The 24,263-nt window shown below is 39.5% G+C and overlaps 1 protein-coding gene across 2 annotated transcripts in view; it reads right to left on the reverse strand.

Annotated features, from left to right (window-relative positions):
- Positions 1–24,263, reverse strand: part of STAG1 (STAG1 cohesin complex component) — a 152,712-nt gene that overhangs the window by 67,818 nt on the left and 60,631 nt on the right. For both annotated transcript variants that reach the window (XM_084212629.1, XM_084212628.1), the window contains one exon: positions 19,899–19,995. In XM_084212629.1, coding sequence (XP_084068755.1) covers positions 19,899–19,995 — 97 coding nt within the window. The remainder of the gene's footprint in view (positions 1–19,898; positions 19,996–24,263) is intronic.

Genomic DNA, 24,263 nt, shown 5'->3' on the forward strand with positions numbered 1-24,263 from the left:
GAGAGAAGAGAAAAACTAAAGGGGCATCTATAAAACTGGATGAATACACCTTAAAAACTCTAAACTGTATACAAAACCAGATATAATATTTCTGGGAGATATAACACATCATGTACTCAGTGGTTTGGAAACACGTATTTAGAGTGAGAAGAATAAACAGTTTTATTAGTAAGCCCTGGAAAAGCAAAGCAACAATAAAGATCTTCAAGAGCTTTACAGGATACGAAAGCCCTCGAGTCTGAGCAACAACCAGCCTTCACTACCAGGAGTTAAACAGGGTTACCCTGGGTTGTGGGTGGTCCCATGACTGCCTTTCCTGCTGCAAACAGGAAAGTTTGGCACTGACCACTGCTGGCAATCAGGGAACACCATCACACCAAGTGCCACACTCCAATGCCTCCTGCACATGGCAGCTCTGGGATTTCTACAGGAAAAGAAAAATCAGATGAGAGAAACCTCAGCTCTAGGAGCCCATTTACAGTCACTTACTCCTGAAATGTAAACAGCTGATGGTAATTAATTATATACTATGGAGGATATTACCTATACTATACGGTCAGTTTTCATCCCAGGGACCTTTATTCACCAAAGCTACACAGACTATTTCATCCCTTCTCTTTTAGACCACCTGCCCACACTGAGTAAGCTGCAAGAAAAGCAGTGGGAAAATTGCAGCTCAAGACTGATGTGAATGGATATGAAATAAGCCCACGATCTGCTGCCAAAGGAGGGTTAATTGTGGTACCTCTAATTCATGGTAACTGATTAGACTGATCTCTCAAACACATGAACTGGAAAAACAGGAGAAAGATTTATAGAGGCATTGGGAAGAAGACACAAGGAGATTTGCCCAGGAAAGTACATGAAAAAAAAATCGGCTCAAACTCATTAGTGGAGACCACAGCACCAGAACCTAATTGAAATTGCCAAGAGAGGGCAAGTTTAATAAAACATTTGTGAGGATGGATGGTGATTACAGAACTGCTGGATGGGCAGTATTTATCTCCTTGATATCATTCAATGTGCAACTCTTATACCTTTTGCTCCACTTAAAATTTAGATCATAAGAAATAATCCACTTCTATAATATCCTTAAGTGCAGTTTTCAATCATCTGATAAGTGGTACTGACAAATTCCATGTGACAGATGATAAAGACTGAAGTCAAACCATCAGGAGCACACAATTTCTCAGCGCTCAGCTTGGGTCAGGGTACTCTGCTGTAGCATTTCCACAGACTATTTCCAGAAGAGAGCTGCCTGAATCTACCCAAAAATTACTCAGGCAAGTAGAAAAGTTCATTTTCTGTGGCTTGCTCATGATCACATAAGAACACTGAAGTAGCTCTTTCCTCATTGGAATCAATAGATGTTAATCATTAATTTAAATAGAAGCAGTAGTGGGGCAGTTGAAGCATATCCAAATAGATGCTGAGACTCCTAAATCCCACCAGGGCTCCTGACCTTCTACTGATTTCTGTCCCTAAAAACTGAAACTCTTTGCTGAAACCAGAGGTCAAGACTTGAGAAAGACATCAGTCTAAATATTTGGTTGAATTTCCATACATGTAGGAATAGAAGACCCTTTCACTGATTTATTCCCCAATTCTTCCTGCTGCATGGACTCTACACTGCTCAATTTCTACTGCCAGTGAAGTAACGTTCAAAAGACAGAGGCCTCCTATAAAGCACACAGCAAATTCATCCTTAAAACAGCTTTTGCCAGTGAACTCTTACTGAATGAATCAGCAAGAATCCCAGTGGAAAAGTAAGTAGTCTTGTGCAATTAAAACCTTATCAAACAGAGAATCATAGATAACTGTTAAAAAGAACTCTAATGGGTCACCTAAGTCTATCCTCCTACAAGAAAAGCAAAAATATGTCTGAATGTAGTCTGTGAAATCTCTTTGCAATATGAAGGCCTTATACACAGTACAGCCATGAAAAGTGCTGAAGGGCTGAACTCAGCAGTGTCAGCAGGGTTTTCCAATCTAAACAATTCCATGAGTCTGTCCTTAAAACAATCAGTAATGTTAATACAGCCAATATCTATATGGAGCATCATTAAAGGTTCTCAGTAAATCTGGGAGGATTTTTTTTTTTTTTTTTACTAACATAGGGGTCACTGCACGATACAGTGATCAAATCCTTGCTATTTCTGATACTCAAATTTAGTGAGAATTGTTCCACTTTAAGTGCAATTCTGTATTACACTTAGAAATTCAAAGTTCTGAGTGAGATTAAGGAGTTGATAACTTTATATACATAACTAGTATTTCATATGATTTGAACTGCTAATCTCTTTTAAAATCCAAAATGTTATTTGATCTAGAAGATAACAGTGATGGCACTTATTCCCTCATTACAAGTATGGGAAGAAATACATTGAGGATAATCAGATTTTTACAAAAAAAAAAACCAATGTATGCCACTGACAATCCGGTCAGTGGATTCCCCTTGTTGAAAAGAAAAAAGTACATTCTTATAGTATATAGAAAAAAGTATATTCTTATAGTATAAAGAGGTAGAAACTTCACCCCTACTTTAAAGAAAACAGATCCTATGAAATTCTGAAACTGTAATTATGTGTGAGAATTTGTTACTTGCTTAAACTATGCTGAATGTCAGAAGAATAAAAAAGGGAAAAAATAAAGAATTCAGGAGTGATCCACAGAACTACACACCATTAAATATGACTGCTGTGTCAGATTGGGAGGGGTTGTACTACAGACCTGGTGTGTCTGTTCAAGGGTTGATGTTATTTCTGTCAAGTAATGCTTCACAACCCCCCTGGAGCTCCATGAGGCATCAATAACCAACTAAAAGTCATACATTTATGTAACACAGACATCTTCAAAATCCTACAATGATCTCTCATTTTCTTAAAGGAGTTGATGAGCAATAATCATATGCATGAAAAGTTTTCAGATTAAAACCAGGAAAACCAATACAGCAAAAAAGGTCAGTTTTCAGAACAGAATGAACCTACCAACAGATCTTTCCATGTGAAGATGTCAATAAAATATGTTGCATAGCAGATATAAATGCTTTGAAAGAAAGGATAATAATGGAGCAAATAGCTTGCTGGTGACACAATTATTTAGAACAGCTAGACTGATAGTTGCCACCCAACACTGCCAAAGGATGTCATAGGCAGAAACTGGTAAAATGCTCTTCAGTAAGAAAGCATGCTGAGTCCCCAGACTACTAGTAGAAAAAAAAGTAGGCCTACATAATTTAGTGCATCAGAAACAGTACACTTCATGTGTTTAAGTCTTACAATTTTGATAAAGGAAACTTCCTTAAAGCTCTGGGTTTAAGGCTGATAAGGCTGGTTTGAAATTGCTCTATAGCATTTGCACTTGCAAAGTCTAAGCTGCTTTGCATCCTCAGAGAGACTATTTACATGAAGCCATATAAAAATACTAACTAAAGATCCTAAACTTGCAATCTAATATTTTCACTGAATTATTTCATAAGAGAGACCTTTTCAGGCTTTGATGACTTAAAGTAGCAATTCTCATAGGGCACCAACCTCTTTGTAAGGTAACTTTGAACAGCAGTCAGTGACACGAACATGAGTGAGGAGCTGAGGAGCCTTTGCTGCCCCAAAGGCAGCATTTGCTTCTGGCAATGTCTTACAGCTTTTGCTCTTGGAAGCCTGAGTTCTGCAGTGGCCCCACAGCCATATCCTGCCCTGCACTGCCTCAGGTGACCCTGGCTGAAGGAGGAGTCTGTGGGCACAGAGGACACTCAAACTTGAGGAGAGAGGTAAAAGCACACATCCAAGAAACGCTCTGCTGAAATTTCCCATCTGTTCCCCCAGGGCTGGTTCCAAAGTTCATTTCTGTGAGCACTGCTCACGCTGTGCTTCCTGCACATGTGCTGTAAGCAGATGTTTGTTAAGAACCTTCCTGGTGGTTGTGATGAAAGAAATTAACCTTGGGATTCCTATACTCAGCAATCAGCACAGGGTGTTGCAGAATTCAAGCACAAGTCAGCATCACAAATCTCACATTTGGCAGTAGTTTGGAGTTTTCCTGAGCTCTAGAGTGTTAAGGCACACTGTGACTATGGGATTTAACAGCTGACAGTGGATCCATCATCTCTTAACTCATTTGTAATTTCCATCCCCACAGAACTCTGCATCAATGCAACCGGCAGTTTAGCCTCCACTCCTTTAGAAGATACCTCATTGTATTTCTAAAACTGCAGCTTGATAATTTTATTTGATAAACCAGGATCTTTTTACAAGGCATGAAAAACTATTCTTCTATTTGCCATTCTTTTGTTTTTCTCTCTAAATCGATACATCCTTTAGGAAGTGGGATAGTCATAACTACATTCAATGTTCAAAGTGCAGGTGCAATATAAGTTTGAGAGAGACTTTTTGTGTCTAATGTATGTACAAATAAATTTGCCCTTTATTTCTAATTCTTAACTTTGCCTCTCAGAGCACTGCCAAGCACAGAGGTTGTATTTTCAGATCATTCCCAATGACAGCAGGCTCCAAGAGCAGAATGTGAGTAACTACAACTTATCAGTGCATGTGTGGAAGCAGCCTTTGGCTGCCTGCTGTCAGAAGTGACTCAAATCCAGCAATATAAACATAGGTAGTGTGGAGGCTGAGCTCCAAGTTAAGTGCAAGATACAACAATGTAAATATTTGCACTAAATCCATTTAGGTCTATCTCCTCTTTCTGAGTGCCTTTATCACAGGCTGTTTTCACATCGGCTCTCGTCCCCTCCCCTACTCTGTGAACAGGCCCCCACCAAAGCTTCCCTCTGAAATGAGGAGCCCAGTGTGAGCACAAGTTCTTCCCTGTCACAGAGGAACCTGTGTGCACAAACACCTGATCTGAGGGGGCAAAGACACTTCTCAGTGGGACAGGACAAGAGCCTGACAACCCAAACATTCCTGCTGTGTAAGCATTTCTGTAGCCACCAATGGAGAGAAAACAGTACTGTCATTGCTAACAACAGGCCCTACCTGTGCCCTGTCCCTGGGACTCAGCCCCAGTCCTGGGCTCTTGGGGGAGTTTGCCACTGGCTACAAGTACCTGCTGAGTGAGCTGAGGCTTGAAACCAGGTGTCTCTTGTTATAACACAAGCTCAGGTGTGGGATAATGTAATAACAATAGCCTTGAAAACATCCAGTCTGTCTGATAAACTAATTTCAAGGGAGAGCAATTGCTTCCTACCATTTCTGTGCTTTCTACAATAAACCCCAGAGCAGTTTTTAATAGACTGAGTACTTCTTAAAGGAAAAATAATGGATTTCTGTTCCACCATACTGGAATAGGCTTCACATACTATAGATTCTTTATTTTGCATTCTTCTGGATAGCTAAAAGGTTTAATCCACAAATTTTAAAAGCATTAAGTATATAATTACTATTTCAGCATAGTATTATTTATCCCTGTTCTATTTCCTATGATTTTTACCAAATGCTATCCACAGAAGTACAAACTCACAGCTTCTTACCCTCCTTAGAAGTCTAGAATTATAGAATAATTTCAGGTAGCAGGATTCCTGACTGTTACTAGTCCAAACCATTCTCAAAGCAGAGATCCCAGCTAGATCAGGTGACTCTGTCCTAGGACAGTGAACCCACACTGGGTTCACCCACAAAAGGAGCCCTTCTGCCTCTGGTGCCCAGCCAACTCATGGCAGAAATGTCTTCCATTCTGTCAAACTAGAATTCCCCACATTTCAACTTGTGTCTGTTACCTGCCACAGAACTGTGCGAAGAGTCTGCAGTCCCCTTCTCTCTAATCCTTCAATAATTTAAGGAAACAGCAAGATCTTCCTTCAGCCTTTTTAAAGCTGAGCAATGCTGCTGCCCAATTTCTCCTTGCTCAGTAGAGGACTCCCCTGAAGGCCTGGAAATCCAGACTGACTATCTTAACCACATCACACTTACCCACATGTCATGCTTCAAAGAACTTCAGGCTCACTTTCACAGAAACCAAGGACATTTACTTCAGTGTCCACCCTTCCTTCCACTTTCTGTGGATGTGCCTGTCCCATCTGCAGGCTCCCAGAGCTCACTAGTAACCTACACACATGCTGTCAGCATTGCAACACGCCTTCACATGCTTTTGCTAAAAGGAAGGTATTTTTCTTGATCAGAGAAACAAGCCTCTTGTTACTCAGTGTCAACATCTCTCTAGCTCATAAAACAAAATGCCATAAAACATGATACCTCCACTTTCCAGAAAGTCAGGAGGCAAAAGATGATCACTGGAGGATCAGATAGCTCTATCCTCTTTCCCTCAGTCTTTCTCTTTTCCCTGATAGAGTTTTGATCCTTTCCTCAGCCATCTGTTACTCTTATTTCTACCTATTTCTCAGAAGTAGTAAAGCAGAAGATGAAAGGCAAGTCCTAAAAAATACAAAAAGAGAAGTAATTATCTAGAGATTTTGAAATTTTTTCAGTTGACGTGACAGGCTCTAGAGTCCACAAAACATGGTATCTAATAAGAAAACTAGGAGGGGTGAAAAAGAGAGAAACAAGAGGCCAGACCTTTTGTGCCACCCCGGGAGTTGCCAAAGATCTGACAGAGCTCAGCAGGCCATACATGAGTCCCTTGCAGCTGCTGATGGACCATCATACTCTGCTCCTTGCTCAGCTGCCTCCTGTCCCTTGAGAGAACTGCCTTTTCTTCATTTTTCTCAAGGAAGCTGCTGTTACCTACATGAGAGCTTCCCAGACACAGGTCTGAAGAAATACCCTCAGTTCAGAGCCTCTGCATTTTCCTGTAACTGTTTGCTGCTCCAGCACGTGGAAGGGAAGGATCAGGACTACAGGGGTGTCTGCTTTTGGGATCTATACAGCACCAAACCTTATTAGCAATGGCACACCAAAAGGATTGCTGAGCTCCTGGTTTCCCAGAGCCAATCCTTACTTTGCAGTGTTCAACAGCACCATCCAGAGAGCCACAAGACCCGGGCTGGATATGGGATCCTCCCATATCCTTTAAATTATAGAAAAAAGCCAACACATTAAACAACAGTAAAACAGAGGCTTTGTAAGCACTGCAGAGCTGCTGCAGAAAGGTGAAGAACTTTATCTGTCAATTTGAGGAAAGCTGGTATCCTTCAAAAGGTGAGACTGGAAACACAGAAACATAATGGAAACAACTTATATCTAAAACATTTAATTTCCCTCTTTAACTGAAAGCCACCTTCTACCTGCAACATTTCTATGCTTTTTTTTGTGAACCTGAAAGAAGGAAATGAGACTTGGGTGCACTTCTGTCTGTAGCTGTGCTGCTTAATAAATTGTAATCTTTTTGTTTAACAAAACCTGACTGGTCTTGGATATCCAGTCTCCCAATGAATTTTACAAAAGCAGGTCATTGAATGGAAGCCAGTGAGGTCACTGGGGAATAGTGTGAACCATGACCCCAATCTCTGTTAATCTCAGCCTCTCACTGAGCTGGAGACAGACAGGGACACACACAGGGAATGATGCTGCTTCTTCAGAACAGCTTCACCTGCAGCACAACCACCTCCTGTCCAGCAGTGTGTCCCAAACTTTTCTGGGGTTATAAAGCATCCAGAATATTGTCTCTCGTCAGCTGTGCACTTCATGAGCACATTCAGCTGCTTTTGTATAATTCAGGAAAGTTGAACAAAGATACATTAGAAATCCCTCTTCATTACTTTTGCTTCTCATGAAATCACTTATTTAGAGTGTATTAAAGACCAAAGCATTTACTAACAATGACCTGTGAAAACACAATTAAAAAATTAGCTGAGCTGGCACAAAGCAATGCCTTTACCTTTCTCTCTCCTCATTTAAAAGTACACAAGATGAGAGGAATTTTCCTTTTTCACATAATTATTTCTTTCTGTTTTCTAGAAAAACAACTCATTTTCTCTTAGCTGTTAGCCCATCCCAAAGCCCCCTTTTACCTTCTGACTATCTTAACACATGTATAGAGCTTTTTTTCTGTAAGGCAACACAAAGAATTTGAGAAATCACATGCAAAAAACCCTTATCTTTGTGCTTAGAAATTAAAGCAGAAATTTAAAAATGCTAAACTGTGTGTAACCTTGACTTAGTCTGTGTGTGTGTCAGCTTTGGTGAGTCACCAGTCTCCCAAGGCTGTCAGCTGTAGTGTGTGGTTTCATTTGCACAGACACCAGAATGATCTGGGGAGGCAACAGGAGCTGTGGAGGTGACATTGTGATCTGGGGAGGCAACAGGAGCTGTGGAGGTGACATTGTTGTCCCTCTGAGTGTGCAGCTCTGCTGCAGCCAATGAATCCAGGCAGAAGTGCGGGAAGGGGAGGTTCTTACAAGAGGATTGATAAGGATGCTGCAAATTGCTTTTGCTTTTATTCCTGAGATTCCTGTAGGAGTCTCAACAATTTAAACTATCTCCAAGATGGTCCCTAAGTGCATATTCCCCATCTTCCAGGTGTCCCCCCAGCAGTCTCATGGATGAATGTACAAAAGAGCAGCACATAAATAATTTTTACTCCAGGTACTCTGAGTGTGAACCCGTTCTTTGGGTGTGTAAAACCCTAAACATAAGCACAAAGAGCAAAGTAGGAAAAGGCTCTTCCTTACCAGAGAACATAAGGAAGAGGGCCTAGGCTCCACTCCTGCTTTTTCCTTATTGCAAATATGTATCTAGCAGAAAAAATCAAGGATTTCAAGTTTCCATTCCATGAACTTTAAGAAGTCTGGGTACTCTGAGCTTAGTCTTTAAGCGACTTGAGGAGGAGTAGGAAACCAGTAACAGCAATGGTTTAAGCATGTCCCATGTTATCTGAAAAACCCCTCCTCTAGGAGTGGCACAGATTTTTCTATCTACTGCCTCAAAAGCTTTTGATATCAATGACTCTGTTCCTGGATTGGCCATTTCTAGAAAAGATACAGGATCTTTACTTAAAAGGTATTTACAAAGATAACCAGAAGAAACCCTGTTGATAAAATGCCCTTAAGGAAAACTTTAACTTTTAAATTTTTGATTGGAACTTGGCTACTACAGAAAAATAAGAGGAAGCATCATATCAAAAGTGAAGTTAAAACAACACAATGAATAGTTGCTCAACATGTTTTGGCATGGGTAAGAGGATGAGACAGCATATATTAGAGCCAAAATCCATAAAAGTCTGGATATGCTTCTAAAAATACAAAGCAAGAGAGAACTGTCACCTCAGAATTGAGAAAAGATAAACTGCTGGAACACACACAGATCACAGCAAGTGTTGACAGGACAAATATAAATGGGAATGTAGAAATAGGAGCAGAAAACTAGGAAAGCTCAACATACAATATCTTTCTCAACAGTGTGTGTCTAAGATTCACTAAGGACTATTTGAGAGCAGAATATAAAAAAGAATCACCTATATAAACTTATTAATACTAGAAACCCCAAACTTTGCATAAGTAATAAAGCAGCAGGCCCTGAAAAGAGTGCTGAAAGACAAATAGCAATAAATGGCAGATGAAATACAAGAGGGAATGAAGAGTCTGAGTATATTAATTAACATAAAGATAGTGGACTCAAGGGGGAAAATTAATCAAGTGCTGCTAAGGAAAAAGGAAAGAAGAAAAACACAGAGGAGCACTGCAAGTAAAGCATGTTTAATTAGAAAAATGCCTTAAATTCTTAGTTACAACTCCTCTTACATTGCTTTGGATCCTCTACCTTACAAACTTAACGACCAGAAATGGTTGAAATGCTATATCTTGAGCAAATTAAAAATGGCTGTGTAAACACACCATGTAATTCCTGGTAGATACACAAATGTAAGACACAGAATAAAGCAGACAGGTGACTCACAGAATGGTTTGGGTTGAAGGGATCTTAAAGCTCATCTCATTCCAAGTCCCTGCCATGGACAGGAACACCTTCCACCAGACCAGGTTAACCAACCCTGTAACTCCTCTGGTTGTGTCTTACAGCTTGGTGAAAAAAATCTTGAAAGTGGGAAAATACAGAAATACAACAAAAACAGAAATAAAGAAAATACTAAATATTGTTTTACAGTATTTTTTAAAACAAAATATTTCAACAGAACCTTCATCAAGTGTTTTATCTTGTAAGGGGCATTTAGTTTTTGCTGTATTTTGTAACAAACAGTATCCCCCTCCCCCCCAGCTTTCAGCACTTTGAGCAAGTTTTCCTTTTAGGATTTTCAGTCTCCCTCTCCCCCACTGTAAGTTTAAGATATCTGGAAGCCTTAGTATCAGGGTGCCTTCCTGTAACACACTCACATTTTTAAGTTTAACCAGAAGGCTGAGTTCACCATACAGTACCTGGTTTGTTGGGCATAATTACATTCTCATTACTGTCAACATAGACTCTTAGCTATTAATTGCTTTCTTGTCCTTCCCCCATGAAATTGTCCTTGAAACTCACAACTTAAACACCAAGGGCTGTTACACTATGGATCACCTGCTTGATGAGAATATTCAAAATGGAGTTAGATTGTAAATTCTGGCCCTGTTCAGTGGTATATTCTGGCTCCATCATTCTGCAGTACCTTAAAGCAGTGTGCTCATCAGGTGAAGGGAGAAAACTGCTATTTTGGCTCTTGAAGCAAAGCAAAACCACTGGGATGTATGCCTGCCTGCCTCTCTTCTCTCCTGCTTCCTTAGCTCCTCTGTGCACATGTGTCCTAAAAAGAACATATTCCTTTCCTGCAGTTTTCAGAATCTGTAATTTCTTCCTCTCCCCTTATACTTTGCTGCATTTAAAGGCACAAGTTTACCTTTCCATCCTTCATTCCACTGTTACAGATGTTTCAGTTTCCCCTGCTCCTCCTTGCATTTTCCCTACAAATGAGACTTCATCCATGTAATTAATTTTTGTAGGTCTCTAGGGAGACCTTGTAGCACCTTCCAGTGCATAAAAGGGGTCTAGGAGAGCTGAAGAGGGACTTTGGACAAAAGCCTGAAGTGACAGGACAATGAGGAATGGCTTCCCACTGCCAGAGGCAGGGTTTGGTGGAATATTGGAAATAAATTCCTCCCTGTGAGGGAAGTGAGGCTCTGGCACAGGCTGCCCAGAGCAGCTGTGGCTGCCCCATCCCTGGAAGTGTCCAAGGCCCGGTTGGATGGGGCTTGGAGCAACCTGGGACAGGGGAAGGTGTCCCTGCCCACGGCAGGGGGTGGAACAATAGGAGCTTTAAGGTCCCTTCTAACCCAAACCATCTTGGGATTCTGTGACATTTAATATTTGGTTGCTGTTATTACAGGCTGACAAGAGTAATAAAGAAATGCAGGGAGGACTGCCCATTTTCACAATCCCTGCCACCTTCAACTGTTTGCATGAGATCAAAGTCTCCAACTCCCTAAGGGTTAAATGCATTTTTCATCACAGTATGATGTCTCTCCCTGTTTCCAGTCAGAAGGAACTGCAAGCTTTGCTCAGCACAGGCAGAAAGGAGCCCTTCCCAGGCTGAGGACAGCTCCTCTTCTCCAAAAGCAGCCTGCTCTTCCCAAGGAAGTAGCGAGCTCAGAGCTATATAAAGTGATTTTTACACACAGCACATAATTGAAGAACAATCCTGCTGTTACAGGCTACCATGGAAACCAGAGGGGAAAAAAGGGCTGAATATTAAAATTTGAGAGTGAGACTATCCATCACTGCTATTACACAAAATGGTTTGCAAATGCTTCGATTAACGGGTCTGGGATGGAACCTTTCCTGTTTGCCACTTCCTCCTGTAAGTGCTACAAGTGGAGCTGAACACAGGACAGAGAAAATATTCAAAAATCTTTACAACTCAAGTGTATTCACACACAACAAAAAGGAGAAAAAAAAAGAAGTATCTGTTTGACAGAATAGTAAGCAACTCCAAACACAACAATTAAACTCTAATCCATGGGTTTAGTTAGGAGGTGACAACAAATACATTAAAGGATGAAACATCAATCAGAATAAGCTGTTTGTTTATTCTTAATAAAAATTCTTATTATTTCAGAATAAGCATATGACACCAGTAAGGTGTCATCTGCATCTCTGTATCAACAACAAGCCTTCGTTATTTGGTCCCAGCCCCACAAGCCTGGCATCTTCAGGGGAAAAAGGAAAAAAAAAAGTGAAAAAGAGAAAAAATTACATTAATTAACAAATTTTGAGAAAAAGGAAAAAAAAAAGTGAAAAAGAGAAAAAATTACATTAATTAACAAATTTTGAGAACAAAGAGTAACTCAGCCTGGCTTTCTGCACCATTATCACTAAGATTAAATCCTTTGTACGTTGATAAAAAAATCATGGCAGCTCAATCTCGTTCCTTTGTTTATCAGGACTTGAGATTCAATGTGGTACTGAAATACCCACAAGTAGTGCAGTGAGCAGGACTGGGTCTGCTTCAGAGTCCACTTCTTCCAATTTAGGATGTCTCTTCTTTGAACCCCAAGCTTTTTTTTTTTTCCCTATATCCAGCTACTCCTGAATGCCTGCAGATTAACAGAATATTGGATTTGGTTTAACCACTTTTCCATTAGGATACAGACCCTTTCTTATCATCCCCATCTTCTTCTCTTCAGAACTAATTACTGCTGAGTATCAGCCCCACACTTAATCAAATAAGTCTATGGCTTCATTAATGCAGAGAGAGAACTGTAATTATAGTGTTTGCTGAGAGAAATATCTTTTTTGCAATTTAATTCCTACCCTTGGTCTGAAAAAGGTCTGACTAAATCTTCAGCAAAATTTGCATGTTTGGAAAGGCCAGAGACATAAGTACTTTCCCAATTTGTAATCCAGTCAGAAAGGATCTAAGATCTAGTGGTATTTGGTTGCTTTTTATAATTAGTTCTTGTCTTCTCAGGAAGCACCTGTCATCTACAGTAAATCCAGCAATGTATCTCACACAGCTAGCAAACTCATACACTGACATAATTTGTTCACAAGTCTGAGTATAATACTGCAAAAATAAATCAGACTAAGGCTTTTACTCCTCTGCTTAGTACAGAGGGTGTTCCTCCTGTAATAAATTTGTATAACAAAGAAAAAAACATAAATAAAGAGGAAATGACACAGATCTGGCTAGTAAGGCAGCAACTACCCAGAGTTATTAACATCAAGAGATATTTATTGCTCTTCTCTTGAAAAGCTGCAGCATTAAAAGCATGGCCTAACTGGAAGAACCTTCAAGTTTCACCTCTGTAGTCATGTGAGCAGCCCTATTTTCCAGATCAATATGGATGTAATTAAATTAATATAGTGGAAAACATGCAATAGTATTTGAATTCCTTGCATAATTTTTCTCCAATGAGCAGTGCCAAAAACAATTTTACAAGCTCTGAGTTTGCTTACTAGTGCACAGGGGCAGAACACAGACTTTGTTCCAAGCTTACAAGGAGTCCTTTCATTTTCAGCAGAGATTTGAACTTATTGTACAGAACTAGCAGTGCAGTATTCATTTCATAGCTAATTTGTCTTTTCTTGCATTATAGATTTGCTCTAAAATATTCCAGTACCACAAGTTCAGTCAATTAATTCAATAAATTTATTTTAAATTATTTAAAAGCTCGTATTAATTTGTACCCATAGGTTAGTAGCTGATTTTAAGCCAGCCCCTTTTTGGTCTGCTCTTGTACATGCAATGTGAATAGTTTGATATATTCAGCTAGCAAATAATAAAGACAGATATGTTTGGTTTAAATTACTATTGCTCCTGCTACCAATTCATAGAGGGAAACCTTGGACTGCAGTCAGAACACAGCACAGTAGGTATTTCATTCAGATTTCAAACCACAAACCAGTGTGCCCTTCCTTCATGTCTCCTACATAGAAAGTAAATTCCTATGGCTTTTACCCATTTGTTATTGACAGCATCAGGATACATCTTTTGGGAAAGAGATGCCATTAGTTCACAAGTGTCTATAAAATGCATTTCACTACTTCAACACTTTTTTACACTTTCAAATTTTTTTTTCAAATTTTTCAACCCTTCTCATCCCCAGAAGGCAGTAACAAGCAGAGTTTAAAAGAATTTTAAAAGAAATTACAATTACTTTCCTTATAGCCAAAGAATCTTTCAATAGCTAAAGAAGAGGAAAAAGAAATAGTAAGGAAGTAAGAGCAGATGAGATGACAAGCACAATTACATTCAGCAGCAAACAGAAAGAAATAGTAAAAACCTTTTTGATTTAAAACTATACGCACAACAAAACCAAAGCTTTAATTTCCAGAATGTCAACAGATATTAACTATTTGTACTTCTTCACAAAAAATTGATTTTGACACAACCATATAAATTGTCAAGTGTCTGATATGAATTTTTTAACCTTACCTACAGCCATTTAAAGAACTAATGAAACATTTAATGTATGCTTAGTAATCTGATTTACCTTCCACTCAAGCCATTTGCATCTTATTTTTAGTTTGAATTTTGTAAGCTTTTACTTCAAGATAAACACACTGTAAAAATGACCTCAAGGCTCAGAACCAAGAAGTACAAAGTTCAGCTCTTGTTTATCTACACCACACATGAAATTAAGATCAAGCCATTGCCATCCTACAGTCTTATCTTCCCATTTTTAATGTGGTTAACCACATGTTTTTTACTGCTTTATAGTTATTGGGGTGCATTTAGTTCTTTATACTATGCATACAAAATATTTCAGAAATCCTTGCCATTGCTATGACTTAAATCCTACACAATTAAGTAACAATTTTGCAAAATGTGTATTAATTCTTACTTTGTAACATTCTCCCCTATATTCACACATAAAAAGGATTTCGTTGAAGAAACTGTGAGAAAACACTTTATACACTTGATAAAATACAAACTCCAATGCAACGAATTGCAGTATTTTAATTTGGTCACAATATAAAATATTTATGATACTAACTTCTTAATAATAACTCAATGACTCAAAAAGTAAAGCTTTTTAACACATGCCAAGGTCAGCCAGATTTCTCACTCTCTGCAGCTCCTTGCAGAAGGCCCATAAGCAGAGAATTAGATTTACCAAAGTCTTCTTTGTGGTCCATAACATCCACCTGTACAGAACAACTATTCCATCAATCACAAAATAAAACCATGGACAATTAATTTTTTTAGACCATTTCTCTAATTACCAAGTTACACCCCCTTATTAAAATATTATTAATCAGAGTAAATAACACTATTTCCTGGCTAATTTGCTTCTGGAATTCTTTCCAACAGCAAAGTAAGCTCTTGCTTGTTCACTACTTTTGCCAGACCATATAATGGCCACTCCGTGCTGCTTTTTCCTGATTTGAGCCTTCAATTTCCTTCGGCAAAGCAGAAATCTATTAGTTTGCCCTTAATTAAGCTCATAGAACATTAATAAAAACCAAAATGAGCAAGCTAACTCAGAACTCCTGCACTTATTGGCACAGTCTGTGCCATTCAATCAGAATTTGACAGAAGATCTAAATAGTTGAGGAACAACCAGGCACTCAAGGATGAAGGGGGAAGACAGCATGGGACCCAAGTGCTTAATTCACAGGAAAAGTTCCACAAAGGAGTCTGGCTTTAAGCCCTGGGGAAAGAGTCAGACAGATCTCTGCTTACTCAAAACTGAGAAAAACCCAGCCTTAAGCAGCACCAGCAATCCAGACCAACAGGTGACAGCTGGAATATTTGCTCATCAATGACCACATCTGAAAACCTGCTTAAAAACATAGAGGTTTCTGGTTTACCCAGCAGAAAACTGATGAGAGGAAAGGGTAATGATGGAGATGGATGAGATGGATGGGAGAGAAGGAATGGAAATAATTTCACTGTGCACTTGAAAGCAGTCAAGTAGTTTCCTCTTCAATTATGAGAGACCCTTTTCCCCTGCAGAAGAAAGCTTCTTTTCTCCCATGGACTCAGTTACTGGTTTTCTTTCACAGCTCAAGAGGCTGTTTCAATCACTAATTGCTTCTGGTTAGGAAAAAAAATATTTATTCCACAAGCATGGCTCTCTACCTTGAAAATGTGGAAAGGTCAGAGAGCTCAAGGAGTTTTCTGGTTGTTTTCTATCAATAACAGAAGGCACAAGCTGACAGCCATGCAGATACCCAAGTCAGCTCTAAATCCAGGGAGCTCCAGAAATGGAAACAGCCTGGTTGTCATAGCAGCAGAGCAGGATACCTGAGCTAATTACTCAGTCTGAGAGGCAGAGCTAATTAGCCCTGACGCAGCATCACACTGACACAGTTATAATCCTTCTGGGACCTCACGTACATATTGCTGATTAGACATTTCAGTTTGCTTGCAACCAGCTCACAGAGCTCAGCACTCGATGCTGTGCCTTGCATAAACATTCAAAAGAAGAGAAAAAAGGGGGAAACCAAAAATATGTTCCTACAAAGAAAGCAATGGCAAAGAGCTCACAAAAACCCCCAGAAAACTCTGAACACTGAACTGCAACACTTCTGCAAGAGAGGAGGGTGCCTGAATCCACAATGCTGCAACCAAAGCACAACAATGGAGATGGAAATTTCAGTAGTGTGGATGGATACACCTCCACCCCCAGTCCAGGGGCACTTAATTGAAAAAGGGCTTTATCATTACAACAAGCTAATGTCAAAAAGTTCCCTGTTACCTAACAATGAAAACTCTGAAATTTTGCTCCTGCCTTAGAAATGGGAAAGCAAATACACTACCACCTGCTTTACAGATTGTAAATCCCAGGGTAAATAAACACCTACTACCAATAGACATACCTGTTTTATTTTCAAGGACTGCAAACAGCATTTTTGCTGATTTGCCACAAAGAAGTAGTATTTTAACACTTACCTTTTCACCTTTCTAAGGTATTATCTGATACAAGACCCTCCCTCTAGAAGCAGTAACACATTTTAAAAGGATCAGAAACAAAAAGTGAATGAGTGAATGTATTAGTCATTGTTAACCATTTTTCTTCCACAGAAATTCAACATAAGACGATGGAAAAGACTACACAGAGAAGCTGTAAAAGACAGGGACTTTTTTGTATTCTCAAAGGAAAAAAGACAGAAAAAATCTTTACATAACCATTTAACTTCTTTGTAATCAAAATTAGCAAAGGCAACATATGTATAGACTGAGCAGGCAAACTAGAGGAAAGATGACATGACAAGTGACCAACTGCCATGCAAATCTGCTTATTGAACTGAGATGTTTTGACAGTTCAATACAAGAAACTTCTCATTGACACCAAACAGCACCCTAAAAACACAGAAAGATTACTGGAGTCGCACTAAAACCTAGTCTCCTATGCTTTTATGGGCATATATGAAATAGATAATCAGAAAAGTTGACAAAGGACATAAATGCTTGAATATTTTTTGAATGCATATTTATTGAATTTTAAATTGCAAAGATCTTTTACAGAAGCCACTTATTTAACAATTGTTAGCATTAACAATTTTCATAACACACCTGCTTACTCATATTTACAAGAGATTACTTCTCATTTAGGCAACAGCTACAAGCAAAGCTGAAAGATGCCGAGAGGTTCATTCAAGCATCTGTGCTGCCAAAGAGAATGGGATAAACACATAAAATCAATGTTTCTCTGAACAGAGGTATTTTTTCAGGGTCAGTGGTGTTGCTAAATGAAACAGTTCAGTGCCTTGATTTCTAATTAAAGCCAGTAAATGGACACACACTCTTCTACCTGCTCAAAACTTCTGAAAGACACATCAAGCTAAATGTACTTTACATATATTTAGATATCAACTGATTCTAAGCACCATTGAAAGGGTAGATTTATAAACCTAAGATCACAATTTCCTGAGAAACTTTATCCCAAGTTAGCTGTCCTACTCCCTTCAGTAAATGATCACAAACTTAGATATATTATCAGTCAGCATTTAGATCCGACTTTGGGAAAAGAGGCTGGAGAATCCAAGACAATGTCAGTGGAGCAAACTGAAAAGAAGAAAATTAAGGAAGATAAAGCAATCATTGAGATTCACAAGGGGTGGTTATTTATGAGGAATAGAAATAAGCAAGAATGTCAACAAAGACTCTAAAGGGAAATAAGGATGTCATAACATATGATCTTCCCATGAAAAAGAATCTTTGTCTCCCTCACAAAATAGAGAACAACGCCCTATTTCTCATTTCCATTAAGGACAGCTTAGTATGCCCTTTACCCTAAGTGGACTACCAATAAAATCCACTCTCTTCTGATAAGCTCTTATTTATTCTAGAAAACAAGTGTATTACTCGAAACTGGAAAGAACTGCACTGTTTGCCAGGATATTAACCCTATTCTACAGCTGTTACTGTAGCCACTGCAAAAATTCCAGGACAGAAATAAATCTCCCAAACACACTGTAGACTTGGGGGATAAGAAATTTTTGCTTCCTTTCTCCTACCATTGCTGTTTGGGAGCAGAAGGCACTGAAAGAAGCTCAGCAGAGATAGCCCTGGGATACAGAGTAGAGCACTGAAAATGAAAAGTCACCATTCAAAGAAGAGCCAAGTAAGTCAATGACATCAGGCACTCGCAGTGCTGCTGCCTCCCAGCCAGTCACAGAAAGCTTTTTTGGGAAGCACTTGCTCCAGCAGCATATGGCTGACAGTGGGCATTCAGCCTGCATCACTCACCAATAAGGGATTAAAAAACAGGAGTCTTATCAGAGTGCTGCTTTCTCTAATGAGGAGCAAGAAAGGGAGAATAAATTAGAGAGCAGAAGGGGAATGAAGATATTTATGACATGCCTTCACCAAAACCTTGAATCAACAATATAAACATATGGCCAAGGATGCCTTTGGCTTAATGCTGCCCAAATTCTTGGGGGGTTCCTTTTTTTTTTTTTTCTTCATATATACACTTCAGGAGAGAGTTAAAAAAAAAAAACGCACAGAGAATACTACTGCTTTCACATAAGCTGCCAAACGCAATCGAAAAATGTTCAGGGTCTCTGTGTGAACAGTGCAGACATTGACACAGGCTGGTAACCTAAGCTCTAACCTTCAGCTCTTTTACAGAATGCTCCCAGAGCCTCAGTCTTTCCTGTCATCCACAAAGCAAGTTTATTTCCTTCAGCTTTGAAAAAGGGTTGCTGAAGCTGCTGACAGTTCCTATTTCTTTTCTCTGATGCTTTTAACTGCTCAAGACTTCACCTTAAACTTAAGAAGGAAGAAAAGGGATTCTATCCCGACCATTTGATGCTTAAAGGTATATTCCCACATCAGCTACAAAATGAAGAAAAAGAATTTCTGAATTGTGGGTTGTTTTCAACTCTATTCAAAGTAAATTCTAGGAAGCATCAGAAAACAGTAAATAATTGGGTTTTGGGCACTACAGAGAGAGTAGAGCTCTCTCTCTCTCTTCAAGGCTGAGTTAACAGAAAGAAGACAACACATGAAAAATTCATTAGAAGGCACAGTGTGGCAACAGAATGCTGGAATGGCTGACTGCTGCACGCCTGGTAATGGAGACTGCTTAAGTAGGGTATAAAAGGCAGGGCACTCGCTGCTGACGTGATAAAGGATCACAGAGGAACAAATAACATTGATGCTTCATCCACAGGAAATCTTTCTTGCTGTGAACTGAAGCCTGATTCCTTCCTCCTCAGTTAAAAAAAAAATCTTTTTCCTAAAAAGAAAGAAAAAAATCAAAGTTAAGGTTTAGTTACCTACTAATTTTTTTCAATTAAAAAATTGGGAAGAAACAGAAAGGGAAAATAAAGTTATGCCTACCTGGAGTACCAGATCTTTTGTCTCCTGCTGATGATGAGTAGAATGTCTCTGTGAGGATTTGCATGATGACAGGAAAGTGAGAAAGAGAAAGGGCAGCCCTTGACCAACAAGCTTTAAATCAAGTTATTCTGGAATGCAGACAACATTTATATACAAACCATGCACACAAGGAGCACCAATCCAAGTGTCTTCCCCATCTTTACCAGCATTTGCATTAACACATGTTTGTAGGTCAGATTTATTCTATACAACTTGTTTCCCATGTTCTGTACCTCGACATCCTGAACACTGGATAAAGAAGTTGATTAAATCCAGAAGTGCTATGTCCCTGTCTTGTTTATATGATTCAATCCAGTCGTCCACCACAGACTGTCAAGAAAAAAAGAAAATACTTATCAGAGACTCTTAAAAAGTGTTTTGTTAAAGGCAAATGACTTATTCTTTTCAGAATATAATTTTATAATTGAGCATTTCTTTTGCATAATTATACATGCGTACAAATTCAGATATCTATGCACCTTCTCTCAAGGTGGAGACAGAACAAATATTGTTAGGCAGCAAAATTATATGCATCATTTTCTGGTATTATATTGTATAAACACCAGTTCAAACTGAAATTACTGTAATTCCCCAAAACTACTTAGAGAATTTTTTCAGTTTTAAAATTGTGTTGAGAAAAAACAAATATTGTTACTCCATTCAAAATGACCAACATATTCCCAGAAAACTGATGAATAGAAATACTTTGGGATAAATACTGATTTTATATTGCATAGTGAATATCCCAGTCAGTCACTCAGGAACACTGTAAATAGCTCAGGAAAACAAAATATAATGAGGAATACACAGTAAATAAAATAATACACAGAAGTTGGACTTAGGGTGTTTGTAAGCTACCTGGATCACAGGATAGGCAATTCAGTCATTTTTCAACTGCCCCCAGAAATACAGTTAGGCGGGAGCTATTTTCATCATCTCTGATATTACAAACTCCTCAGCTACATAAACACTGTAGGTAAGGAATTGTGTATATTTAATGTAATCAAATATTATGCTTTACTTATTTTATGAGGGAAAAGAAACTTTTTTGTTCCACACATGCTACAGCATTCATTAGGAAAAGCTTGATTATGTTATCAGAGCACACCTTGCAAATAGATTCGTTTATTCTGGACAGTTCAGGTCTACAATGAATTTCTATAAAATTAAATTTTAAAAGCCACACACACATACAAACACCCCACCATGCCCACACATCTGGCTTCTACCATGCTGAAAAGGAATCAATAGGAAAGACAAAAAAAAATCCAAACAATTTGATCTCTTAGAAAAATCTGCCTTTTTCTTAATTAGCTGTAAGGAGGGATCTTGAAAAATCCCTCTGCAGTTTCCAGTTTAACCAAGTGCAAACTCCCAAGTCTACTCTTGGCAGGTGTGTGAGGAAAAGGCTGCAGCAAACCACCTGCATATGTCTCAGAGACACAGAGAACTCTGAACTGAGCCAAAGCACTCCATGTTTAACACACGTCACTACAATCACCCTTGAGCCAGGAGCAGACTAGCAGTACTATCATGTTATCCAACAACCAGCATCAATCTCTAAACACCCAATTTGCCAGGAAACTCAGTTTTCACAGGTTTTGCCTCCCAAAACACACACACACCCAGCAGGAGAAGCAATCTTAAAATGGGGTCCATCTGCTACTTAGAAGAAATTAGAAAGCAAGTCTTGCCCTCTAATTAAGCTTCACACAAGTTGAGGAAGCAGCAGCACAAAACCAGTTATCTAGAATATTATCTCGCTGATATTTCATCATGAATTCAGACCTGTTCCTGGAAGTATCAATCATTTCAATCAATCAACAAAATTCTCCAGGGCACAGAAACCAAATGTAGCCGAATGTAAAAAGTATTTACTACATCAAATATTGACAGAGCCTAATGACCAGGCTCTTGGTCTACTACCAATTTACAAGATTTGTTTGAACAGCTCTATTACTGTAGATATCAGAACATGCAATTGCCACAGCTATTTTTTACACTAAAGAAAATAGCAGCTCTGCAGGGCAGTCAACAGGTTCACCTGCCCAACAGGGCTTATACATGCAGGGAAAAGCATAAGAAAAGGGAAAGAATACACTGATATTTCTGAGTTACTGTCCCAGACCCTTAAGACCTCAGCAAATTGCTTCTCTCATGGATGTGTCTGTCTAAACCAGCTTTATGTCTACATCATCTTGCAGCAGTGTGCAAGGGTTAATTATTCACTTCAAATGAAAGAATAATTGTGTTTTAAACTTGCTAATTGTTAGATCCATTTGATGCGACACAATTCTTATGAAACAAGAAAAAACAAATTCCAGCTCCCTGTTTGCATTTTCCATGCTTCCATCTGGTCACCTCTTTCCAGGCAGAATAATCCTACCCTGTGCCATGTGGCTTACCCAGAAATAATTCTGTATCTTTATCCTTGCCCACTCTTGTCACACATCTCCTGACAGTTTCTGAAGTCTACTATATTCTTCTTTGAGCCTGGGAAATCTCAGCTGCTTTCCCTGAGTGTTAAGACATAATGTTTCCCAGCATCTGTTCATTATCCACAGCTGAATTTCACAGAAAACATTTGCTGTGGAAGTAAGGCTGGCCCAAGAAATTCCCTCCCACGTTCAGTCTTACTCCTGTTTGTTGCTACAACACACTGCCCCTTCAGCCATACCACTGCAGCTTCTCATGGACTGTGCTATAAGTACTCCCAATGAACGAATCTGGACCTAAAAAATGGGGAGCCAAGGAAAAGAATGTGAAGGAATACCTTTAAATTTTGCATCTGTTTCTTTTATAAAATTATTTAAATTATTTTTGCAGTACTATCTAAAATTGTAGCATCAGTGCAGCTCCTCTCACTTCTATTTTTTGCCTGTCATACAAAAATAATTGAGTGGGACACATTGTGTCCTCAGGCACTGGGGGCCCACTGTGTCCTACCAGCATGGCATTTGCACCTCAACCCAAAACCATCATGCAATTTACAGAAAAATAAAGACAAGTGGCTCATCTCCAGACTTGGGGACCAGACTTGAGGCAAAGCAGTCTTCAGTAGCAGCAGTAGATATGAAAAGCAGAAAAATCAGAGCAAAGGTTCTCAGAGAGAATAGCAGGCAAAGACTGTCTTGACCTCCCAGAGAACTGACAAAGCTGGAGGTAAAATCTGAATTTGCGGGTAGGGTTCCTTTGATCTAAGCTGGCATGCACCAGCTTCTCAGCGCCTTGGCACTCCCCACTGTGCGTGACACACCCAGGCACAGTCAGTGTAACTCCCTGCTCTAAACAGGTACCTGTGGAGAGCTGGACAATGTAAGCTGCATACTGTTGTGTTTACCCCAAGAGAGCCCCACTGACTGAGGAGCTGCAGGAAACAAGTCACATACAGCAGAGAGCCACACAAACTGCATTCACTAAGCCCTAAAAATCAGTGCCCCAAAATAACACCCACAGCCCCACACGCTCAGCCCCTGCGCACACTTGGCATGCTGGCTGCCTAATTTTGTTAGAGATTATAGTTTAAGGCAACAGGAGATGATGAAGCCAGACTACATATGCTACAACAGTTGGAACTTAAACTGTTGACTTTTGATGTAACTGAAAAGAGCTATAAAAACTGAAAACACTAGATGAATAAATAAAAATGACACACATCAGACCCAACAGAGAGACTAAGTATCAACTGAACCAAGACAAAACAGCAGTAATGCAAATACCAGGAAAAAAGATTGAATACAAGCAAAAAAGGAATCAAACCACAGGCAGCAGTGTAGCAAATGGTGCAACATGCAAGCCTTACCAGAAATGGAATTATTTTGCATAAATATGCATAGAGAGGAGGACTCCTATCAAAAACAAGGATTTCTAACCAACAGGCCCCAGGTAACAGCAAACCCTCTTTTTATACATAATCCAAGAGCAAACTCAGGGAAATGGCCCACATTTGATCCCCTTGCCCAGAGACCTCCTGTTCTTGCCCCTTCCTGCCACCTGTCCCAAGCACAGATCACTAACACCTTTAAGGCACATGAGGTGACAGGAAGGAAGGACCAGGTGACCCCTTTGGAAAGGAGGTAGCTACAAGCAGGTTCCATCCCCCAGAATTCATCTCCATAAATCTCCCTACCTATTTCCACAAAACACCAAGGAAAGAGGGCAGCAATAGATTGCACGAGCTGCTCCAGTAGTACCCATCTGCTTCCAGATGTTTTTACCTACAGATGCAGTGGGGAGCATGGATTTACCATATGGAAATGTGCACTTACATGCCGTGCATGAAATACATGATAAATTCAGCACAGGACCTACAGGACATGTGCTGCAGCCTGCCCAGGGGCAGCACATCCCTGCTTTTGGGATTCACCAACTTCAAGGCACACACACAAGGCTCCTTTGGCAACGAGCTCAATTCCACAGATAAAACCTCGAAATGACTCCAGTAACACCAACAACCTTCCTCCACTCCCTGCTGCCAGGACACATCTGGACACATGCACACACACATACATACATGCACAGAGACACATACATGCACCACATCTCTGGGTCAGTCAACAGGTCCATACAGGTACACCAAAAAAATAAGACCCAACCAT

Source organism: Fringilla coelebs (genome assembly GCF_963513975.1).
Source record: "Fringilla coelebs genome assembly, chromosome: 10".
Lineage (NCBI taxonomy): Eukaryota > Metazoa > Chordata > Aves > Passeriformes > Fringillidae > Fringilla > Fringilla coelebs.